The sequence below is a fragment of the Lepisma saccharinum genome, chromosome 21 (assembly GCF_977018435.1).
Source record: "Lepisma saccharinum chromosome 21, izLepSacc3.1, whole genome shotgun sequence".
NCBI classification, from domain to species: domain Eukaryota; kingdom Metazoa; phylum Arthropoda; class Insecta; order Zygentoma; family Lepismatidae; genus Lepisma; species Lepisma saccharinum.
The window spans coordinates 36,709,058-36,731,081 of record NC_139249.1 but is presented as its reverse complement, the minus strand read 5'-3'; the positions used below and the strand labels follow the sequence as shown (position 1 = coordinate 36,731,081).

At 38.7% G+C, this 22,024-nt stretch overlaps 4 protein-coding genes across 6 annotated transcripts in view; 3 read left to right on the top strand and 1 right to left on the bottom strand.

The window, feature by feature from the left end:
• The window catches only part of LOC146004370 (uncharacterized), a 69,477-nt gene that overhangs the window by 35,359 nt on the left and 12,094 nt on the right, over positions 1–22,024 (bottom strand). For all 3 annotated transcript variants that reach the window (XM_083143167.1, XM_083143169.1, XM_083143168.1), the window contains exons 2-5: positions 20,926–20,988; positions 13,843–13,971; positions 9,913–10,074; positions 2,719–2,849 (exon numbers count right to left, since the gene is read on the bottom strand). In XM_083143167.1, coding sequence (XP_082999293.1) covers positions 2,719–2,849; positions 9,913–10,074; positions 13,843–13,971; positions 20,926–20,988 — 485 coding nt within the window. The remainder of the gene's footprint in view (positions 1–2,718; positions 2,850–9,912; positions 10,075–13,842; positions 13,972–20,925; positions 20,989–22,024) is intronic.
• Positions 3,810–9,350, top strand: LOC146004426 (uncharacterized). Its single transcript, XM_083143281.1, is given in 8 exon segments — positions 3,810–3,903; positions 5,982–6,373; positions 6,375–6,648; positions 6,651–8,046; positions 8,048–8,485; positions 8,487–8,883; positions 8,885–8,961; positions 8,963–9,350. Coding segments are annotated over 8 exon segments (3,456 nt in total).
• Positions 15,562–17,746, top strand: LOC146004425 (uncharacterized). The gene is made up of 2 exons (XM_083143280.1): positions 15,562–16,013; positions 16,869–17,746. Exon 2 carries the CDS (start codon positions 16,883–16,885, stop codon positions 17,744–17,746), a length of 864 nt encoding a protein of 287 aa, XP_082999406.1. The 5' UTR covers positions 15,562–16,013; positions 16,869–16,882.
• On the top strand, positions 17,760–20,439 carry LOC146003889 (uncharacterized). The gene is made up of 2 exons (XM_083142357.1): positions 17,760–19,262; positions 19,740–20,439. The coding sequence occupies exons 1-2, from the start codon at positions 17,783–17,785 to the stop codon at positions 20,009–20,011; spliced, it is 1,752 nt and encodes a 583-aa protein (XP_082998483.1). The 5' UTR covers positions 17,760–17,782; the 3' UTR covers positions 20,012–20,439.

The window sequence follows — 22,024 nt, the reverse complement described above, 5'->3', positions numbered from 1 at the left end:
AAGTAAATATTACTTAATAATCAAAATTCTCACTACGCATTTCTGTATCGCATATTTATAACTCGAAAAGGAACTGGCCGACCTCTGTGTAGGAGTGGTTAGCACTCCATGCCACAACGCCCGGAGCCTCGGTTTCGAATCACGGCCTGGGCATCATATCATCGCTCATACTCATCTTCGCGATTAGCCAAAAGTGGGGAAAAAAAGCGAAGTAAAATAAACTAAATCAATCAACTGAAAAAGAACTGCACAGACTACATACGTTCCAGCAGTCTCAGCGCTTAATACTAATGACTGGGGTGCGGAAATTTGCCTATTTGCCTTTTTTATTCCTTTGTAGTAAACCATAGGCTTTCATATTTAAACTTAAAGTTCTTTTCATGGAGTTTCTATTCCAAAAACACATTTTTTAGTGCCTATAAATTCCTATTTTGATGGTTAGTGCCTATTTGCTTAATCGTGCCAAAAAATGGATATTCTGCAATTTTTGCATACTTCAGCATTTGGCTTTCCCTATATTGAAAGATGTAAGGCTTTTGATGTTCTACTGACTGAAATCTGGAATTCGCCAAATTTGATGGTCTGAATTGGAACATTGTTTTAAATATTTTTTTGTTACAATGGTGCAAATTGTTTATTCATCATTTGTTCAAATTCACAGTCGTAGCACAAGCTCTTTTTGTGAGAATTACTTTAACAGACGATTCCCTGCAAATGTGAATTTCGATCAAAAGAGTATTATAGTATGTTATTCGCTAGCGCATTTTTATGTACGGGGTGTTCAAAAAGTTACGCAACCTTATGGGAAAACATTTCTTATCACATTTTTTACATTAAGTGCTGGAAGTGACTGCCGTTTTGTTCTTCACACAAATGGACAGTACGAATAATGTTGTTGAAAACCCTTTTCAATGTTATCTGTGAGATTTTACGAACACAGCTACGAATATTGTTTTTCGATTCCGGAATACTGTGCGGATGAGTAGACGGAGTCCTTAAGGTAACTCCACAGTAAGAAGTCTGGAGATCACGGTGGCCATAACCCCACTGAGATCAGTCGTCCTGGAACTGAAAACACTCTTCCAAGTAACGCATTGTGTTCCAAGCTGTGTGGGCTGTGGCATTGTCCTGTTGAAACCATGTGCGTTCCAACTTCTCAGCTCACAATGTGTTAACAAATCCTCTAACCATTGTCACATACCGTTCAGAGGTCACAGTCTGTTCAAAGAATGTAATGAACACGCGATTACGTGATATGGCACACCAAACGCAACTTTTCTTCTGTTAACAACCTTGAATCATTAAGAAACCCCAAAGAATGCCCAGCCTCCACCCGCATACCAGGACGTCATTAGTTAAGTGTAGTGGATGCATAAGAGCAACTCCTTCATCAAGCGGCTGTACGACAAGTTCCTGAACAGTCCCGGTTTACAAACATATATTACAATAAGTAACTGAGCATCTATAACAAAACAAGAACAATTCATGAGATTTCCCATAAGGTTGCGTCACTTTTTTAACACGCTGTATAAACTGAAGTGCTAATACAGTATAACTGTGCATTGTAAGAAGAAAATTGAAATAAGTTCACATCCATTGCCTATTTTTATGTCTTTTTTTAATTTTAGGGTGCCTCTTTAGTGCCTATTTTCGTGCCTTTTCTTAGTTTATGGTGCTTTTAAGTGCCTATTTTCATCATTTTGGTGCCTATTTGACTGCCTATTTCAGAGGTTTTTAGTGCCATAAATACGTGCCCTACTAATGACTCAGTCGGGAAAGTGATCGTATTGAGCTCCCAGATGCTAGGTGAGCATTGCTCGAATAAACGTGCCCCACATGAAGCATTCTGTATGAAGCTCATTTGCTATGGTCAATGCTATACTCTTTCCAAAAAAGGACATTTATCGATTTCTAAAAAATCCACCCGGATGCCAGACAGACACCTAAAAAGGAGGACATGTCCGGATAAAAGAGGACGTTTGGTCACCCTATGTGTAAAAGAGTCTTAGTAATTTCATACAAACATGGATTATAAACAAAAACAAAGTTCTTAAATTTAAACTTCATGCAAACTGAAACTGAAACTGAACACCACATAATTCAAATTTATTTTCAGTCAACATAATTATGTATTTATGAAACACGCATGCACACAGACACACACACACAAACACAGTGGCGGCGATTAGGAGGGGTGAGGGGGTTCAGTTGCCCTCCACTTTTCGCCACTTTTGCCCCCGCACTATGCCAAATCTTATATACAAAGGGAAATATACTGTCTTCTTCCCCCCCTCAGTTTTGGCACCTTGTCGCCCTGGTTTTGGAACCCAATCTCCACCACTGCACACACAGATTGGCATTATGGGTATTTCACCTCTTATGACAATAATTTTTCATACAATATATGAAAACAAATACTGATTCCCCGGTACTTTAATCCTACAAATTTATCGATATTAGTGAAAATAGACAGCAGCAATTTCACAAACAGCAAAAAACAAGACATAAAAGTTAATGACTTTACAAAAAGAAAATGTGCTGCATGTTGAAAAACTAACGTAAAATTACTATTGTATTGAATTGTATTGTATCACAGCGTTAGTTTTAAAATACACCAGGATCCCAGTGAATATGTTAGCAACACCATACTGTACAATTCCATGCTTAATATGCATAACAACCTTGATGGAATTATGGACCCTACTACTCTGTAAGCACCTGGATTTTGCAATCGCTCTCTTCAACTCCTTTTGAAGCTGCTGCACCCTCATCTCGGCACGGTGGTAACTCTGTGATGTGCGTCGATGTTCCGATTCACTAAGTGTCCTTTCCCTCTCTGCTTCATTAACCTACAAAACAAAAGGATTACTTGACTGGATTCATGTATATTAATTCTGATTCGTCTTTTTACACCTGAGATGAACTAGTACTGTATTAGTGTTGGTAAACACAGGGTGCGGCAGAAATATTGACAAGATTTAAAAATCGTGCCACAAGAATCTCCTGACAGATGGTGCACAAATTCATGTGTTGTCGTGTGCAGCAGTGCATAGTCTTCAGTAGCCATGGAGCGTTGGTCAAGTGAGAATCATGTATTCGCAGTGGAATGTTACTTTATGGAATGTTACTTTAAGAATAACGATTCTGCCACTATTAACGTATCATAGATTCAGGTGTCAGTTCAACAATGGAAGAAATGGAAAAGTGCCAACACGAGAGACAATTCTGAACTGGGTAAGAAACTTCAGACCGACTGCATCAACCACAAACAAGAAGAGCCCAGGAAGTTCACGTACTGTGCGAACTCTGGAAGCTGTGGGGAGGGTCAGGGAAGCTTTATTGTGTAGTCCCAAGCACTCAGTTTGTCAGCATGCAGTTTAGCTAGGCATGTCCGACAGAAGTGTGTGACGGATTTTACACTTGGACTTACATTTTCACCCACACAAAATTCAAATGGTATACGAGCTACGTCCCCGAGATTACACTGGCAGGACATGATTCTGTGGACAATTGTTGCGCTTGATTCAGGATCAACCTGACTTACTCGAGAGCCCCATTTTCACCTGAATGGATCTGTCAATAGACACAATTGCAGATACTGGGCAGCCGAAAACCCACAATTGCTGCATGAATCACAACTCCACAGCTAGAAAGTTACAGTATGGTGTGACTGTAGTTGGTTCAGAATTATCGGGCTGTATTTTTTTAAGACGATAATGGATAACTGTAACATCTCATCAATATGTGACCATATTCACAGACTTTCTAAAGCCAGAACTGCATAGGCTCGGTCTTCATAGGCACTGTGTATGGTTCCAGCAAGATGGTGCCACAGCTCACACAGCAGGGACATTGATGACAGTTCTTTATGGAATGTTTCAAGGAAGGATCATGTCATGTCAGGTAAATGTCACATGGCCTACATGTTCGCCAGACTTATCTGTGAGATTTATTTTTGTGGGAGCTGTTCAAGCAAAAGGTCTACATGACCCGAGCTGACATGTTGGATGGAAGGGAGGGAGAAGCGGGATAACTTAAAGGAGTCTACTGTAATACAGCAAATTCCGATGGATATGCTGCACAAGACTATGGCTGCTGTACGTCAACGTGATGTGATATGTAAGTGACATTATTTTCAAGACATAGGCATCACACGAAATGCTTTTGTATGAACTTTCCAGTCATGTAAGTGTCATTGTTATTCTGAAGTGTAATATAGATTCTGCAAATTTAAATAGTCTCAATATTTCTGCAGCAACCTGTACATTCACGGCCTTGCCAGAAATTTTTTGGGGAAGGGGGATAGTACTGAAATCATAACTTACAATGAAGCTGTCAGTAGGTAAATAAATTATGACTACTATATTCATAAATTACCATCTTTGCCAGAATATTATTGAACATATTCTCACATAACAGAAAATTTATGACCAGAAATTTTCACACAATATGTGCAAAATATGGTGATATTTGTAAGAAATACCAACAAATCATAGAAAATACTAAATTTGAATTATTTTACAACTTATTATGTGTACAATATTTGTTCAGTATATCATTTTACTCACTTATACCAAATTCCTGGCAACGATTAACATTGTTTGGCGTTATTACAACTGCAAAAATTAATTTACCTACATTTAAGGCACATGATACAGTATTTACAGGTGGGCCCAGTCACAGTTTCCTGAAGAACATGAAAATGAGAGTCAATCATATAATTTCGGAGTTCAACCTACCGAAGTCTGTAAGGTACAGGTATGTTTCTTCAAAAATTGCATTGTGGATTAGTTTGGCAATATTTCAGGATGGGGCCTAGGCCTGATGGATATAAGTGTATTGGCAGATTGATTTATAGGTAAAACAGACAATGATTTTAATGATCCAATATTTATGTAATTTCTCTGTATGAGGGGGTGCTGATAAGTTCCTGGCTTTGCTCTCTTCCCATCGTTTCCTATTTGCGATTCATATCTCACTTGAAAGTGTGTAATATGAGTATGTTATGGTGCAAAGATAATATTCCTCCCGCAATAGATTCTTTCTAATTTTCAGGTTTGAAGTAGTCATGGCGGAGGCACAAGTCAGTTTCACAACGGACGGGGTGACACCCTTGTGGTGCCATTCCATGGACTGATCCTTGGTCTCAGGATCATAGATATATAGCCACGTTTCATCCTCAGTCACTAATCTGACCAAAAAATCCTCTTCACCAGTATAAAACTGAGCCAAAATGGCCTCCGATGACTTCACTCTCTGCCGTTTCTGATCACTGTTCAAGCATTTCGGAACACATTTGGCAGAAAATTTCCTCATGTCCAGTATATCACGTACGATGAATCCTGCACGTTCCCGGGAGATGTTCATTATCTCTGCAATCTTCTTGACGGATACTTGCCGATCCATAAGAATCATGTCATGCACAGCATGACATGTTGCCGGATCCATCACTGATGAAGGGTGCCCACTGTGGACCTAATTTTCGACGCTGAAATGTTCAGTCATGAATCGAGCCCTCCAGGTTTATATGGTGATGTATGAAGGACACTTATCTCCCAGTGTTTGTGACATCTCACCGTGGATGTCCTTCGCAGACTTTCCTTGGAGGAACAGAAACTTGATCACACCCCGAACCTCCGGTGTCATGGAACTGACTTGTACCTCCGCCATAACTACTTCAAACCTGAAAAATAGAAAGAAGCTATTGAGGAAGGAATATTAATTTTGCACCATGATATACTCATATTACACACTTTCAAATGAGATATGAATCGCGAATGGGAAACGATGGGGAGAGAGCAAAGCCAGGAACTTATCAGCACTCCCTCGTAATACGGTGCACAATTCTCACACTTTGTTATTTTCTTTAAAGTAACTGGCTGCATTGGTGTTTTATTTCTCTTATATGTAAATAATATGTAATAAATACATATATATACAATAAATAAGAATTGTTCTGGTAAACAAGGTCAAATTTTCAGAATCCACCACGGGTCTATATCGATCCATCAGTGCTCAGCTCAAACAGGAAAAGGACCTCCTGCAGAAATCCTTGGAATCGGTACGAAACGACAATAACAACCTGGAGAAGAACAAACAGGAACTAAATTCCATGATGGAGTCCTTGAATGGAGACCATGAAAAACTTCAGAAAGCCAACAACAGATTACAAAAATTAGCTGATAGTTTGGAAGATGAGAAATTGTTCTTACAAAGTGAGATGGACAGGTTAAACAAGGATGCCGAAATCAGAGAAATGAACTTATGAACAGAAGAGGAAAGGTGCAGTAGACTCCAAGAGGAACTGCTCACAGTGAGAGAAAAGCTAAATAAGATTTACCTGGCAAGAGACTTGTTACAACAGCAGAAGATAAGAGTCAGAAAGTGTCATTGCTCAAATAGAAAAAAACAAAGGTGATTTGGAATTGGATTTTGAAAAAGTATTATTGGCAAAATCAGATGTCCATGAAGCTCTCATAAAATCTGAATCGGTGTGTTCCAGTCTAGAACAGGATAAGAAGAGGTTACAAGATGATCTAAAGAGGCTAGAAGAAGAAAAGGTGAATCTTCAGAGCCAGTGCACAGACCTGACAAACCAGCTGTCTGTCCTGGCTCGCGAAAAGGAAGCTCTTAACGAGGAACTGCAGAGAACGAGGCTAGTGAAACCAACAACCGAATCAATAGGGAACTGGAGGAGCTACTCAAGGAAAAGGAAGAAAAACAGGTTCTTCTGGAAGCAAATGATAAGGAGCTACAGAGTGTCCAAGAGCAACTGGCATCGTTGAGGAGCGAGAAAGAAGCACTGGAAGGAGTTCTGTTTGACACTCAGACCAACTTGGAGTCGACGGAAACCAAGTGCTCACAACTGGAGAAAGATCGCCAGGATCTTGTAGTGAACCAAGAGAATTTGAAGGGCCAGGTAACGAGGCTCACTCAGGATTTGGAGAGCTCAGAGAAGCGAGCACAAGACATCAAAGTGAGCCTTGCCCAGCAAGCAAGTGCACGGGAGGCGGAGTTTCAGCAGATGATTCACAATCTGAAGAAATTGAATGAGGAAAATGTGAAAAAGTTGTCTGAGGAAAAGGAGCAAGTGAGGCTATCTCTGGAGAAACGTTTGCAGCAGACTGTTCAACAACTAGGAGGTGAGAAGGATGGAGAAATAGAGCATCTGAAAAATCAACTTGAAGCCTTGCAGCAACACATTGAAAACATCGCTCAGCAACACGAGGAATCTTCGCTGAGAGCCGAAAATGAAAATCAAAAGTCTCTACTTCTGGCGCACCATGATCAGCAGGCACTGCAGGAGCGCCTAGAAGGAATGAAGAGAGACATGGAGGAGGAGCAGTCCAGTCTGGAGAGGTTACGGCGAGAGGCTGTCTCCAGAGCTGAACAGGACAGGGGTACCATGAACCAATTAAGAGATGAATTGGGTAGGCTAAAAGCCAAGTTGGAAGAAGCAATGTTGAAAACAGAACAGGAGAATTTCCAGCTGGCGGCAAAGATGTCGAAAGTGAAGAAAGAACGAGATTCTGTGCAACAAGACTGTGAGGAATTAAAAGTCCAACTGCATCTTACTGAAGACTGTCACGATAGCTTGCAGGCACAACTACAAGATACATCACGCAAGCTGAAAGAAGTTGAAAACACAAGTGAAACACTAAGAAAGGAGCTACCAGATGTGAGGCGACAATTGGCAGACAGCAGCTACGAGAAGGAGAAGTACAACAGCACAAACAAGGAGCCGAGAGAACACGTGAAGAAAATCGAAGGGGAGAAGCGTGAACAGGGAAGGTCATTAGAAGAGGCACTCCAGAAAATCAGTACACTGGAAGATGCGAAAGCAGCTCTGGAACTGGAACAGGCGAGACTGCAGACACAGGTTCGAGACTTGGAAAGGCTGAGTTTGCAGTCTGGCCACCAGCTTAAGGGCTTGCAGGATGACCTTCAGAAAGCACAGCTTCAGAGCTCTCAGCTGCAGGAGATGCAGGAGATGCAGGAAGTGCAGGCCCGTTTCAACAGCGAGACGGAGGAGAGCAAGAACTCCACTGCTCAAGAAGTAAATCATGGATCTGGATGGTAGCTTGGAGCTGAGTAGACAAGAACTGCGTCACGTGAGGATGCGAGGAGATGAAGAGGAATTACGATGGCGAAGAAGAGAGCAAGAGTTGCTGGTTCGGCTGCAAGACAGCAGATCAAGGGAGAGGAAACTTGAAGATCAGAAACATAATCTGGAAGTTTGCTTGGCTGATGCCACACAACAGATTCAGGAACGTAAGGCAAAGCTTGGTGGTGCAGAGGGCAGAGTAAGAGCTCTCGACAGTCAGCTGATGCAGTTGGAAGAAGCGAAGAAAGAGGTGGAGCAAAGGTTGTCCAGCGTTGGATCTACCTTGAGGAGGATTGCTGGAATCCAGCTTGATGGCAGTGCGAGCCTTCCGTTTAAGCTCCTCGGTCCTACACGCAGGTGGAGTCCAGCAAGAGTTCACGATTCAGGTGAGGGAAAAAATTGAAGCATTCGATGTGGATCCAGAAGTCGTAAGGAAAGGTGCTTGGTCACTTATGCAGCAGGTTGCTCAGATTGGACGAGAGAGAGATGACTTGAAGACCCAAGTGGGAAGTTACAAACGGCAGCTTAAGGAAGTGCAGGATATCCAAAAGAGTGTGGAAACAAAATTGTCCCAGGCTTTGCAAAGTGCAAGAAGCTTGCAGGACGAGAAGTCGGACATGGAAGCGAAGCTAGCTCACAAGCAAACAGCTCTTCAGGCACAGACGGAAGCTTTAGAACAAAAAATGCAGGAATCTCAGCAGATGAGAGAGAAAATGACTTCCTTGGAGTTGACTGTCCATAGCGGCTCAGAAGAAAAGGAACAGTTTGAGGATATAATTGGAAAAGCTTCGCCAGTCTGTGGCAAAACTGGAACAAGAGAAGTGGGGCTTACAGGACGAACTGGGAAGAGCAGAAGCTAGATCTACAGCGATTGCAAATGGTTATGCAAGGGAAAGATGCAATTGCACAGAAACTGCAAGACAAAAATGAAACCCAGGCACAAAACTTAGCCAGTCTGGAAGAAAGATGTTCTTCTCTTAAGTCAACCATCGACCAGTTGAATCTGGCCATGGAGAGGGCAGCATCAGGGGAGTTGGAACTCTGCTCGAAAATCCAGAATCTCCATCGCAACCTGCTGGATAGGAGCACCTCTTCCGAGAGCAGTAACGAGAAACTTAAACAGATCCGGAAGTATTTGTCGAACATTGGTATTAATGTTAATTTAGATATTTGTACCTGCCCTTTCAGGGCTGTCTCTACCATAAATAGTATTAACCAGGAGGGGCAAGTTACACCCTTTATTTAAGGTCCCCGCGTTCATGATGGAATACTATGAGAGGACCAAAGTGCTTCACTATCCTCTGTGTTGTCAAATCTTTGGCAAGGACTCTATGTTATTTCACGGTCTTCTATTTCTCTACACATTTTTGTACCCACTATAGGTATGTTGTGTATTTTATTATTATTATTATTATTGCTGTAAACAATGCATTACTAACAGTTGTATTCAAATCTCTCGGCCATTTCTGACAACAATGTCATATTCAAACCACAGGTTAACAATTGTTATGTAACTTTTAAAGTAGAATGTGGCATTTATATTGAACATCCAATGTAAATTAAGAAAACATAAACCATTTACCAGATATATTGGTCTGGGAAGAATATATACAAACTAACACACACAAAGATTATGTTATTTCATTTTACATTTTGCCACTTTATATGCATTACTTCCCTAGTCTGAATAAAGAAAGACAGGCACCTGAAACATCTACAGCATATTTGTTTATTTTTTCAATCAACAACACAACTATAAATTAGATGTTGCATGAATAAAACACTCAATTGATCCCTATTGGAGTTACCCTCATTGTTGCATGGTTTAGCATTTCCTGCCAGGCATGGTCGAAGGTTCTACCCTCCATGCAAAGGCCTTCTTCTGCCAGGTACACCATTTCTTTGGCTGCTGAATGAGCTGAGTTGGCCCTTTCAAATCTAACAGCTGCGTGTTGAGTATCTTGTAGTGCCTTAAAAACAAACAGCAGCAATTACTTAATGCTTTGGAAACTATCACTTGAAAACTAATTTAAATTTAATGTATTTTTGCAACTATTAGGTCATCAAATTTTTTATTGGTATGCTTGCCTATTCTGGACTAGAATTTTTGCTTCTCCATACACTTTGTTTAATTGTTCCATATATGCCTTTTGCACTACTTCTACCTTCTACACTTCTCTCCTACATATTACTGGTCCTCTCCAATGGTGTAGTGGTAACATTGTCACCTTGAAATCAGGGGTTCCCGAGTTCGATACCTGGTGAAGGCACATAGTGGTTCAGATCGTACTTTAAACTGTAGATCCAGTCGCAATTCGACTTTCTGTGCATGAAATGGACCTAAAACCTCAAACTCCTGTACATTACAAGCTTTGGGGTGTACCCTGTCCCTCCAAATGATTATCACTCTAACCTTTGGTGTGAGCGATCCTGGGTTTGATTCCCAATGGGAGCTCCAAAATTTCAGTGTTGACCCAGCATCAATTAGGGAGATACTTGAAAGAAAGAAAGAAAAAAAAAGTAGCAGGCACCTGAAAGTCAGAAAACAATGGTGATGGGACTCGATGTGCTATCTACGCAGTAATACTAACTGAGACAATTTCAACACAGGTAGATCAGCAGAAACAAAAGATTGGCGAAACTAGTGTTGGCTTGGTTGTTCAGTTGGTACAGCAATGGCATGGTATGCAAGAACAGTTGGGTTGGAGTCCAGGTCGAGCCTGCATCTTTTTGCTTACATTTCCACACTTGAGTAACTGTAACAAATTCTGAACTACAGAAATATAAAATCAGTATATCCCTGATCTCAGTGGCAGAGATTGAAGACGTCTCCCGCCATTCACCAATTTTTATTGTCAATATGGCTGGCATGGTTGGGCAAGTTCAGTGAAATGAATTGCCAACATTATGTCTTTCTTTATGAATGAACATCGTTGGGTGGATAATTTTGCTCACAAGGTGGCAGAGCCTAATGGCGAACATTCTAGACTTTAGTGTGCAGTCTCGGGTTCAATTGCCGGTGGAGGCTCCAAAAAAAATCAGTGTTAGCCCAGCATTGTGAGGACAATGGGAGCTTGTCCTTGGTGCCACTTGACATGCCCTCGCCCTCAGGACAGCCATGGAATCTAGTTTAGGCAGCACTCAGAGTGGGGGGCACGCTATATCTTAAAGCATGCCCCCAGGTAGGATAATTTGCATGAGTATTCCCCCACTTACTGCACTGTCTCCATGTTGACTCGTACAAGCAATCCCCCTCCCCAATCACGCATCTCCCCAGTTAGTAGTTTTCACTTCGAGCACTGAGATTCCAATGGAAAATTATAAAATCATTGGATGAAAAACATAATACTTGGACACAAAAATTGATTTGTGCCTAATTAAAAACAAAATGCTTGAATTCATGTTAGGGAGCTTTAGACACACATAAAAGCGGATGCGTGGATACGTTAGCACTTTGAGTGTGTGTGTATTAATACTAAAAATGATTGAATTTATCCCATGATTTACTTCTTGAAGATTATGTTTTCAGTAGTAATGCTTAGGGGGTGCAGTTTTAGCTCTGTACATGTAAGCCATAAACACAGAAATGCATTTAATAATGAACAAGAGCTCTGACTTACAATATCTTCCTTGCAGCCTGAAATCCAGAAGGTGACATGCTTTTAACCTTCATGTAAGCCTGTAGTGCAACTTAACATTAAAAAGCCTCCCCAATGGTGCAGAGGTAATGCCGTCGCCTTGTAATCAAGGGTGGAGGCACATAGTGGTTCGGATTCCACTTTAAACTGTAGGTCAAGTCCCGATTAGCTTTACTGTGCATAAAGTGGACTTAAAACATCAAATCAATCCATCAATAAATTAAACATTAAAAAGGTAAAGCTTTCTACTGCACCATATGAACACGGAGGGTGTAGCAGTTGTGCCACACACATTCTTGATCTCTGTCACAGCAGAGGTGATGTGATGTGATATGATCAGCAGCATGCTACAACTAGAACCACCCCTCCCCCTCCCCTCAGAGTTGTCCCCAGATACTCACTGATTGGAGATGAGCTCCAGAAGAGTTACTTTATGCAGCCACATTGTTGTAAAATTTTTCTTCCGAGATCATACCCTTCAGGTCATATGCCCTATCAAATGGATCTCTAAAACATGTAAATACTAAAAAAAATTGCAGATTATCAATTTCACTGGGAACATTAATTATGGATGGATGTGAACTATAGAGCATTCATTGTAACTGAAATGACAATGGTTTCCACTCAAAAAATGACAAATAATACACCTACATAAAGCTTGCACACATGGGCTGAAAAGTAGAAACTTTTCCTACTAAAAAGCAGGAATAGTAAGTAAAATAGAATGAATATGAGGCCCCTGAGATTACTGACAAGGCAAACTGAAAAAGAGAGACAAAAAAAATGAAAGAAAGGAAGAAAAGGAGAATCACATTTACTTACATGATGAAAATTCAAATTGAATAATTCAACTGTTATTGCAACATCTACTGTAAATAGATTTGTGGGTTCACTATTATTTGAAATGTGTTATATTTCTCAACACAATATGTTTGTTTTCTCTTGAAAGACAAGTGTATGTACTGAAAAATTGAGGACATAAATTATATATTTCTACTATTTCTGTGATTAATTCTGCAGTGCATGAGTCGGCAGAGAATTTGTGGAAACAGATAAATTAACAACAGCCATAAAATGATTGAACTCCTAGTGGTAACTTATATTTTCCCAACATTTTGAAAGACTTTATACTCATCTAACATGCACTTCTTTGTGCACTCAATCAGTGTTCACTGTTGAAATATGTTAGGATCCTAAAACAACCTCAAAACTTCCATGGATAAAACAACACAAATAAATCTATGGGGACCAGATGTTCCAGTTTTGACCTAAAGTTACAGTGTACCAAGATATATCATGGTTTGATTGATTGATCGAGTTGGTGTTTTAAGTCCACTTTATGCACAGTAAGGGTAATTGGGACTGAACCTACAGTCTAAAGTTGGATGCGTACCACTATGTGCCTCCACCTGGTATCGAACCCGGGACCCCTTGATTACAAGGCAACGATGATACCATTGCCCCATTTCATATCACAGAAGCACAATATGTAATACTTTATGCGTAACTTGATTTTATCATTACCATCATCTTATAAATGTAACACATACTGCAGTGAAAGTTTCTTTATGCGTAAAATTGGGACTGCCGAGTACTTCTGTTTTCTTTTGCACTGTACAAGAATGCAGTATAAGCTATTTTATTTTATTTTACTCTCAAAATGTAAATTAAAAGTTGTTTGTAACACTTCGAAACTCTTTACTGCTTCATTTGATTTTTCCCATTTGAAATATTAAAGATTCTAGACCTACTGATAGCTGTGCACTTGGTATATTTTTGAAGCTGCTGAAATGTTAAATGTTCAAGTGCTGAAGCAAAGTATAAACATAAGTGTCCAGTTTCTTGTATTCGAGAATCTGGTCAGCCTACATATCACCAGTTGACTAATGTTGCCGCATGTCAATCAGCACTAACTTTTCAGGCAAGCCAATTGAAGTTTGACGTATGTGGATTTTGAATACACAAAATTTGTGCAAACATATTATTGTTTACAATTCACACCACTTGATATCCAGATACATTGCTTCCGAATGTGATGCATTAACATGTAACATCAGCCAGTGACATGTCACATAATGTTTGATTCAAAAGTCGCAATACCTCCTTAGCTTTCATCCGAGCTTCATAATATGGGCGGGCTCTCTCCACACATGTCCCTATCTTCTTTGCCAATGTATCAATGCGAGTTGAAGATTCACTAAGCAGCTGCCTGAATCCAGCTCGGGCTTCCTGCAAAAAATAAATAAATGTTTAGTACTGGAAACCATACTTCCTCCTCAGTTATGTAAGTATTTAACTAAACCTTATTTCATGGTTAGCAAAACAATGAAATACCATGTACATTCTACCACTTTATGCACAAATGCTAATTGAGACTGGATTTAGAGTTGAATATCAGACCTAAACCATTTACACTTGCACTGGAAATGAAAGGGGTTGTTTTAAAGAACTTATGAAAGAATTGAGGGCCAATAAAAATTTTGGATGCACCTTAACAATGCATTAAAGTGCAGCATACAATCCAAAAGTTACTGAAAACTACAGGGTGTCCGAAAAGTCTTTCCCTGATTAGAAACTTTATTCATATCCGCTATATGTAAAGTAGAGATGTGAAAATGGTGCCCAAATGTTGGAAAACTAACCAAGTTCTTTTGTTCCAGGTTTCAGTAACGTGGCTGTAGCGTAACAGTGTCAGTGCCCAGGAAACCGGAAATGTTCACAAATCAGGAAAAAGCTCAGTGTGTCCTCTGGTATCACGAGACCCGGTCACCAATAACAGTGCAGAGGAACTTTCAAACAACGTATGGAAAGATGCCGCCCGAATGTCAAGAGCATTAAGTTGTGGTACGACAAGTTCAAGACCACAGAATCTGTTGCTGACTTACTGAGAAGTGGCCAACCATCAACCTCAGCGATTTCAAACAATGTAAAACATCAGCCAAAAAGTTATCGTCATGATATCTTACACAAACGTTTATTGTTTCGTGCATACAAAGTGCAAATTGTACAGGCTTTGTTGCCTAATGATACACACTGAGCTTTTTTCTGATTTGTGAACATTTCCGGGCACTGACACTGTTACGGTACAGCCACGTGACTGAAACCTGGAACAAAAACACTTTGTTAGTTTTCCAACATTTTGGCACCACTTTCACATCTCTACCTTACATATAGAGGATATGAATAAAGTTTGTAATCAGGGAAAGACTTTTCGGGTACCCTGTACATCTACACACCCAGTTCCCACCAAAAAATAATAATAATAATAATGGAAAAGCAGGTTAAATAAATAAGGTTAAAATTCACTTCTTTTTCACACACAAACCACCAACAACAAGTCCATATTACCTGCTATGTTGCCACTCAACATAGTCAACCATTTGTCAGTACCTTAGGAAACTTACGGTATCAAGATGGCTTAAGACTATTCTGAGACTACAAAGGATATTATATACCAAAACTTTTTTAAATTGTCAGTGACGTAATTTTTTTTTCCCATTCATGCAACACTCTTTTAGGGTACTTGAGGCCAGTGTGTGCGAATTAGCAGTAACACAAAAAATGTTATCTCCAACAAAAGGAAATTATTTATAACCATGCCAGGGATGTTGTTATCCCCCTCAGAGAAAATGAAATTCAAAGCATACAGTATACCATTTAATAACAATGTAACGAACACAACTGAAACGCCATCCATCAATTAATGGTCGTCATCAAAGATTTGGGTAATTCTCCAAAAACCTAGCAATATCATGTCCAAGTATAATAACTCAAGAATGACTTGACGTAAAAAGTTTACTTTTCTTTTAATTTGTAGAAGCAGTTGACCTCTAGCCATCCCAATGTATACAAAAAGAAATAGTTAATTATTTTTTAATATAAAATATGTATAAGGGTCTAAAAGTCACTCTCCTGGTATGTCCGGATCTTTTGTTAAAACAAACTATACTCATTTAAAATGTTATCATTAACATTACATAAGTTTCATTAATATTATTCATTTTTACATAGTTGAAGGTATAAAAAAACTTTTTGTTTTAAATTTAATCATTTGACATGATCCTGTTACACCACTTCAAAGTGGGTCCGAAGTTTTCATGTCACTCTCCTGGCTCAAGGAATTTTTTAAATATTTACAGTGAAAGAAAAGGATTTTTTGGTTTGTTATCTGGCAACAATGTTTCTTTCAGCCATCTTGTTTGAGCTGTAGAGTACTGTGGAAGAGCTACTTGTCCTTGTGTTTTTATCAAATTGGGAAGTTCCAAATTCAGGTTCGTAACATATTTTGCTGTCATTCTCCTGGTTAACTTATTTATAACAAATAATAACCCAAATATTTTGAAATAACTATGATTATGTGCCATTAAGCAATGTCATCACCTGACAGAAATTTGTAATCTCAACTTTTGCCCTAGGCTTTGATTATTAGGCCTAATCCATCCAAATGTCACACTCCTGGCTGTCACACTCCTGGCAATAATATCACACTCCTGGTATTTCTTGTGCCAGGAGCGTGACTTATCAGCCAGGAGAGTGACACTTATCACATGAAGGGAACAAATTCGGATCAATTTCATTGTGTACATTCGATTTGTAAGCCTATACAGCTGCTGTGCACTATCACAGAGTAATGGAGCTTTTACATCAGGCCCAAGTTCTGAATTTTACAATTTTTATCAGGCCATTTTTACTTACCCAATATTGATCCTATAAAATACATAAAAATATACTTTTGAGCACTGAGCTGGGTGACCATTCAGCAATTCTTAAATAGTGCAGCCTACATTTATATAGGCTAACTTTTTCAATTGTTTCTATGTGTTAGCATTTTGGCCACAAACTATAATCAAAATTACATTTTAAGATAGCACAAAAAAAAAATTATCATTAAATTGAATCTGGCCATAGGCTATTTCAATATTGCACTGCAGGGTATATTTAAAACCTAGAAAAAACCCATACCTAAAGAGATTTTTAACTAAACCTAAATTACATTTTTAATTACCTTTATTGGACAATTTATGCAATTTGGAACACACTGAATTATGCAGTTTGATTTAATTAAATAAAAATAATATTAAAATAAAGCCATCAAATTTGACATCAGTTTAAATAATTTCTTTCAGAGTCATCACTAATAATGGCAGGAAAGAAAAAAAAGACAACACAGTCTAGAGAGGAGAGGCTAATGAAAAAGAGAGAAGCTGAAAGGAAAAGGTACGAGAGATTGAAAAATGACCCACAAAAATTGGAAATTGAGAAGGCCAAGTGCAAAACAAAATATGAATCAAGAAAAAACAAGGGAACAGTGAAACTAATTACACAACAATCAACAAGAGACCAAAGGGCTACAAGGCAACAGTGGAGAGTGCGCCAAAAGAAACACAGAATGAAAAGCAAAATTCAACAGCAAACAAACCAGTTTGTAGAGAATAACACACCCTCTGATAGTGACCCTGATGATCCAAGTCAAGAACTTGATCAATTAGTAAATGGAGAACCTGTTTCACTATCACCAGAAAGTAGGCAGGCTACTCCGGATCCAAACACAAACCTCACCAATGGAAGTCCTCGAATCCAAATTGTTACTCGTGCCTCAAGTAGCATAACTCCAGACACAAATAAGTTCAGCGATGCATCTTTATATGTCATGTCGAAAAACTCCGATGGCAGGATAGCTGAAACAAGGAAACGAAAGCGTCGTAATGATGTACGGAAATCGAGAGAACTGAAAAGGCTGAAGCTGGATTTAGATGCATGTGAGAAAAGAGCTGAAAAATATCGGAAGCGTTATGAAAGGCTGTTGAAGAAAGAAATTGAACAGAAAAGAAGACTGAATAAGGAAGAACAGATGACACCTCGCACAAAAGTTAAACATTTTCTCCAAGGCAGAACTGTTGATGAAGATGTAAGACGAGAACTGTTCACAGGAGAAGTCATTAAGTCACAAATAGCTCACACATTCAAATCCATCAATTCTTACAAGACCAAAACAATCCTGTAGGAGTCTCTGAGTGGAAAGATAATAAAAAAGTATAGGATGCAAAAAGCATTGCCGTTTATCCGAATTCGTACTGTGGTTGCCCAGAATGAGAATAAATTGAAGCAAAGGATCAGGGAAAAAGTTGACCATTTCTTTCATGATGATGAAAATACCACCGTCAGCCCTGGAAAAAAAGATTTCATTACCAGAAATAAAATTAAAAAGCAGAAAAGATACCTCAATAATACAATGAACGAGCTGCATAAACGATTTAGAAGACAGAACCCTGGTGTTTCTATAAGTTATTCATTTTATTGTAAATTACGTCCGTTCTGGGTTGTCAAACCAAGTCTTAAGGGCAGAGACACATGTTTGTGTAGAGTACATCACAACATGGAAATGCTAGTCGATAAACTGAACAAGAGTAAGGTGATTGATGCACAGAACCCAGAAGAATTGGCTGAAATTTTGTGTTGTGAGAAAAATCGCGAGGCTTGCCTGTTGAGAAAATGTAATGACTGCAACGAAAACACGATTCCTTACAATGACTTCAATGTAAATGATACTTTCACATACCAGAAGTGGATGTTGCATAAAGAAAAACGTAAAATCAAAGACCAAGAGAAAACTGTTCAGATTATCAAAAAGGATGCAATAACAAGTACTATTGGAAAAGCCATTGATGATTTGGAAATGTCTATTAAGAAGTTCATGATCCACATTGCAAACATTAGACATCAGCACCAGTATTTAAGAAAGCTTAAAGAAAATCTGAGTTGTGAGGAAGCATTAATTCACATAGATTTTAGTGAAAACTATGCACTTAAGTATGCTAAAGAAGTCCAGTCAATGCATTTTGGTGCTTCAAGGAATGAAATTACGCTTCATACTGGTGTAGCATACCACATGACTGAGGACAACACTTCAATAAAACCAGTTTCTTTTTGCACACTGTCAGAAAGCCCTCGCCATGATCCATCTGCAATTTGGGCACACCTTGAGCCTATTTTGACAGACGTGCTACAAGATAAAAGAATTACAGCTCTCCATTTCTTGTCCGACTCACCATCCACTCAGTACCGAAACAAAAAGAACTTTTACCTACTTGAAAAATACCTACAAGAGAAATTCCCCAGGATCAAAAAGGCAATTTGGAACTTCACAGAAGCTGGTCATGGAAAAGGTGCCCCTGATGGGATAGGTGGCTGCCTGAAACGTACAGCGGATAACATGGTTTCCTTGGGATATGATGTTAACAACATCATTATTCTTGAGAAAATTTGGAAAGAAAACTGTCCAAACATCAAATTGTGGGTTGTTGAGGAGGACATCATATTGAGGGTTGATTCATTTTTGTCATCTGCGGGCGATTTAAAAGCTGTGAAAGGAACAATGAAGGTTCACCAGGTCACAGCTGCACTTGGAGAGACTGACACAAAGATGAACTACAGGACCCTAAGCTGTGAAGAATGCAAGGCTGACAAAAACTGTGAGCATTATGGAATCTTTGTTTCAAACTCAACTCATCTGACACAAGGTAAGAAAATTTCTTTGATTTTATTTGACTAAGTTTAGTCCACATTGTATGTTCGACAATTTTTTTTTTTAAATTTTTCATCTACAATTTATAGTAGATTTTGTAGTATACCTACAATTTTAGTTTTTGATATAAGCATAAGTAGGCCTACATAAATCTAATACCGGTACCTACTGTATGTTAAAAGTAAAATAAATTAAATTGTCTTGATTTCTCAAATTGTTAGTAGACAAAGGATTAAAAGATATAAAGAACAATGCATACTTTAATCATAGAATAAGATAAATAAACTATATATAAATGAAAAATAGTAGAACTCTAAGTGGGCTATATAATGAGGTCAGCAGTTAAAGGCCAAATTTAATTTCAAATTATTTAATGTTTGCAATAATTTAAAGTAGCCCTGCTACTAACATTCACACATTAAAAGTTATCATTATATAGTAAATTATATGTTAGATTTTATTTTAATTTCAGCCCAGCTGATGCAGACTTACAATATAGGAGAATGGGTCATATTTCACTATGAAAACCTGATATTCCCTGGAGAAATAATTGAACTTGGACCAGGGAAACTTTTCATCAATGCCATGGAACCAAGCAATTCCAAAAGAACATCCTGGTCTTGGCCGAAAACTAAAGACATCCATGACTACCCCATCGAAGATGTCATAAAAAAAATTAACCCTCCAACACCCATTGGAAGCAGCCATAGAGTTGCAAATTTCTGCTTCCTGGACAGTTTTTAGGCTAAACCAATACCTTGTTTTTTGGCCGCTCCATATAAAGCTTTCGTTGTGTTTTATATTTTTGGCTCAGCTTCAAGTTATGGCTGATCTAGAGGCTTTACTTTATCTTTCAACAGCTGTATTCAATTTTATAATTTAGTAAATAATAATTTTTCTATTTTCCTGGAATGTGTGTGTGTTTTTTGGGGTAATATTTTAGCTAAGCTACAACAGTACTAATTATGTCACTCTCCTGGTATCATCCGTCACTCTCCTGGTGGCTGAAATTTAAATGCCTTGTTTCAACCACTTTGGAGCATGAAGGTGTATTCCCCTTATTTTTCCCTTGTTTATGATCTCATGTAGAGTAAGTGTGATTTTTTTCAGATTTTTTAGAACAGTTTTGAAATTCGCAAATTTTTGCTTTCAAAATGTTCACTTTTTGGAGAATCACCCATTTCCCTGTTGAAAAAGCATGCCAAAAAGAACATCATTCTGCAACTGACCAACCTCATCAAGCGGAGACAACAGCAGCCTGTTTCCCAAAGTTTTCATAGCATAGTACTGATATTTTACATGCATTAAAGTGATCACAAAAAACTTGTAGGCAACTTAGATGGACGTTAAGTTTGAACTTGCAATAGAAATTTGGTCAAGATTTCAGTGTTACTAGTTAGATAGCTATTTTTGTGTAATTTTTTAGGTTTTCTTATAATGTAAATATACTAAGTGTTTCTCAATTATGTGCAAATGTTATCATAAGATTTAATGAGCTAGGTTATAACCAATGGTGTACGGTACTTAGAAGTGCAAGACAAGAGTTACTGACTGGTAACATATACAAATTTGCATACCCAAAATACCTAACTCCCAAAAAAAAAATCACAAATACGAGGCAATGAGGACCACATTATATACATGAGCATACCACTTACATCAAGATCGACTTCAAGTTTGTTTATATTATCTGTGGCTGTGTTCAATCTTTCCAGCTCAATCTGAAACGGAAGTAGCATGTATTAGAAATAATGACAAAAATTTTAGCAACATTCTAAGAATCCTTTGAAGGATATAGCTCTTTCCCAATATTAAAAACGCAACATAAATAAAGTTATAATACAATATATGGTAAGTACAAATACACTAAGTACATGGCATAGCATTAAATTATATAGGGTGAGTGCACCATTCCCAAATACTACAAAGCAAAATAAGGCTTGGAACAAACTGTGCCAATAAAAAAAAAAAAGGTAAAGTGCTGTGCTTAGCACCATGCCATGAAGGCGTATACGGGGTGTGGGGGTAACGCCCCACACTTTCTTCATCCGGTCATGAGTGCGGGTGATGTGATCAGCATCACGCCCCTGACTGCCTTTACGTCCCAGGTACACATGTTATTCGACACTGGGTGGGCACCGGGACTGCTTCCAACGTTACAAAAGTTCCCGGATTTGAACCAGCCAGGGATCGAACCCAGGACCTTTAGCATGGTAGTCAGACACGTTACCGACTGAGCCATCGCGGCAACATCAAACTGTGCCAATAAGAAATGATATTGCATTCATATACAATCCATATTCTCTTATGTAGGTTGTGATTGGTTTGTCCAGGTCATAAGATAGGGAGTTCAAGAGCACACTTGTTTGAGTTCAGCAGACGAGACAAAGAATCTGGTATTGCTACTAAGGTAAGGATTACTATATTGTAATCATGTGTACAAGAAACATTCAAGATGTGTGAAATTTGTGTTTATGTAATGGTTACATGATGAAATCAGAAAAATGACCACTGCAGTCAGAATAGAAAGGAAGATCCAGATGAATTTGTTAATGCCTTCCAATCATCAACACTGACATATAACCAACTACCTCTTTTTTATCTTTGGGGAAAAAATCAAAGAGAAAGCTTCTGGAAATGAACCTTGTGATTTTAATTTTGATGAGGAAGGAAATACTGTCCTGCTCATTGCTACATGAAGGAAGTGAACTTCAAAGAAGTCAAGCTGAAATTTCAACACTGATATGAACATCAATA

What these genes read in the sequence shown, in the direction of transcription:
- LOC146004425 (XM_083143280.1), top strand. Translation starts at nt 16,883, where the DNA reads ATGGCAGGAAAGAAAAAAAAGACAACACAGTCTAGAGAGGAGAGGCTA.
- LOC146003889 (XM_083142357.1), top strand. Translation starts at nt 17,783, where the DNA reads ATGCAAAAAGCATTGCCGTTTATCCGAATTCGTACTGTGGTTGCCCAG. An exon ending in CTCAACTCATCTGACACAAG is followed by an intron (nt 19,263 to 19,739) that starts GTAAGAAAATTT and finishes TTTTAATTTCAG; the next exon opens with CCCAGCTGATGCAGACTTAC.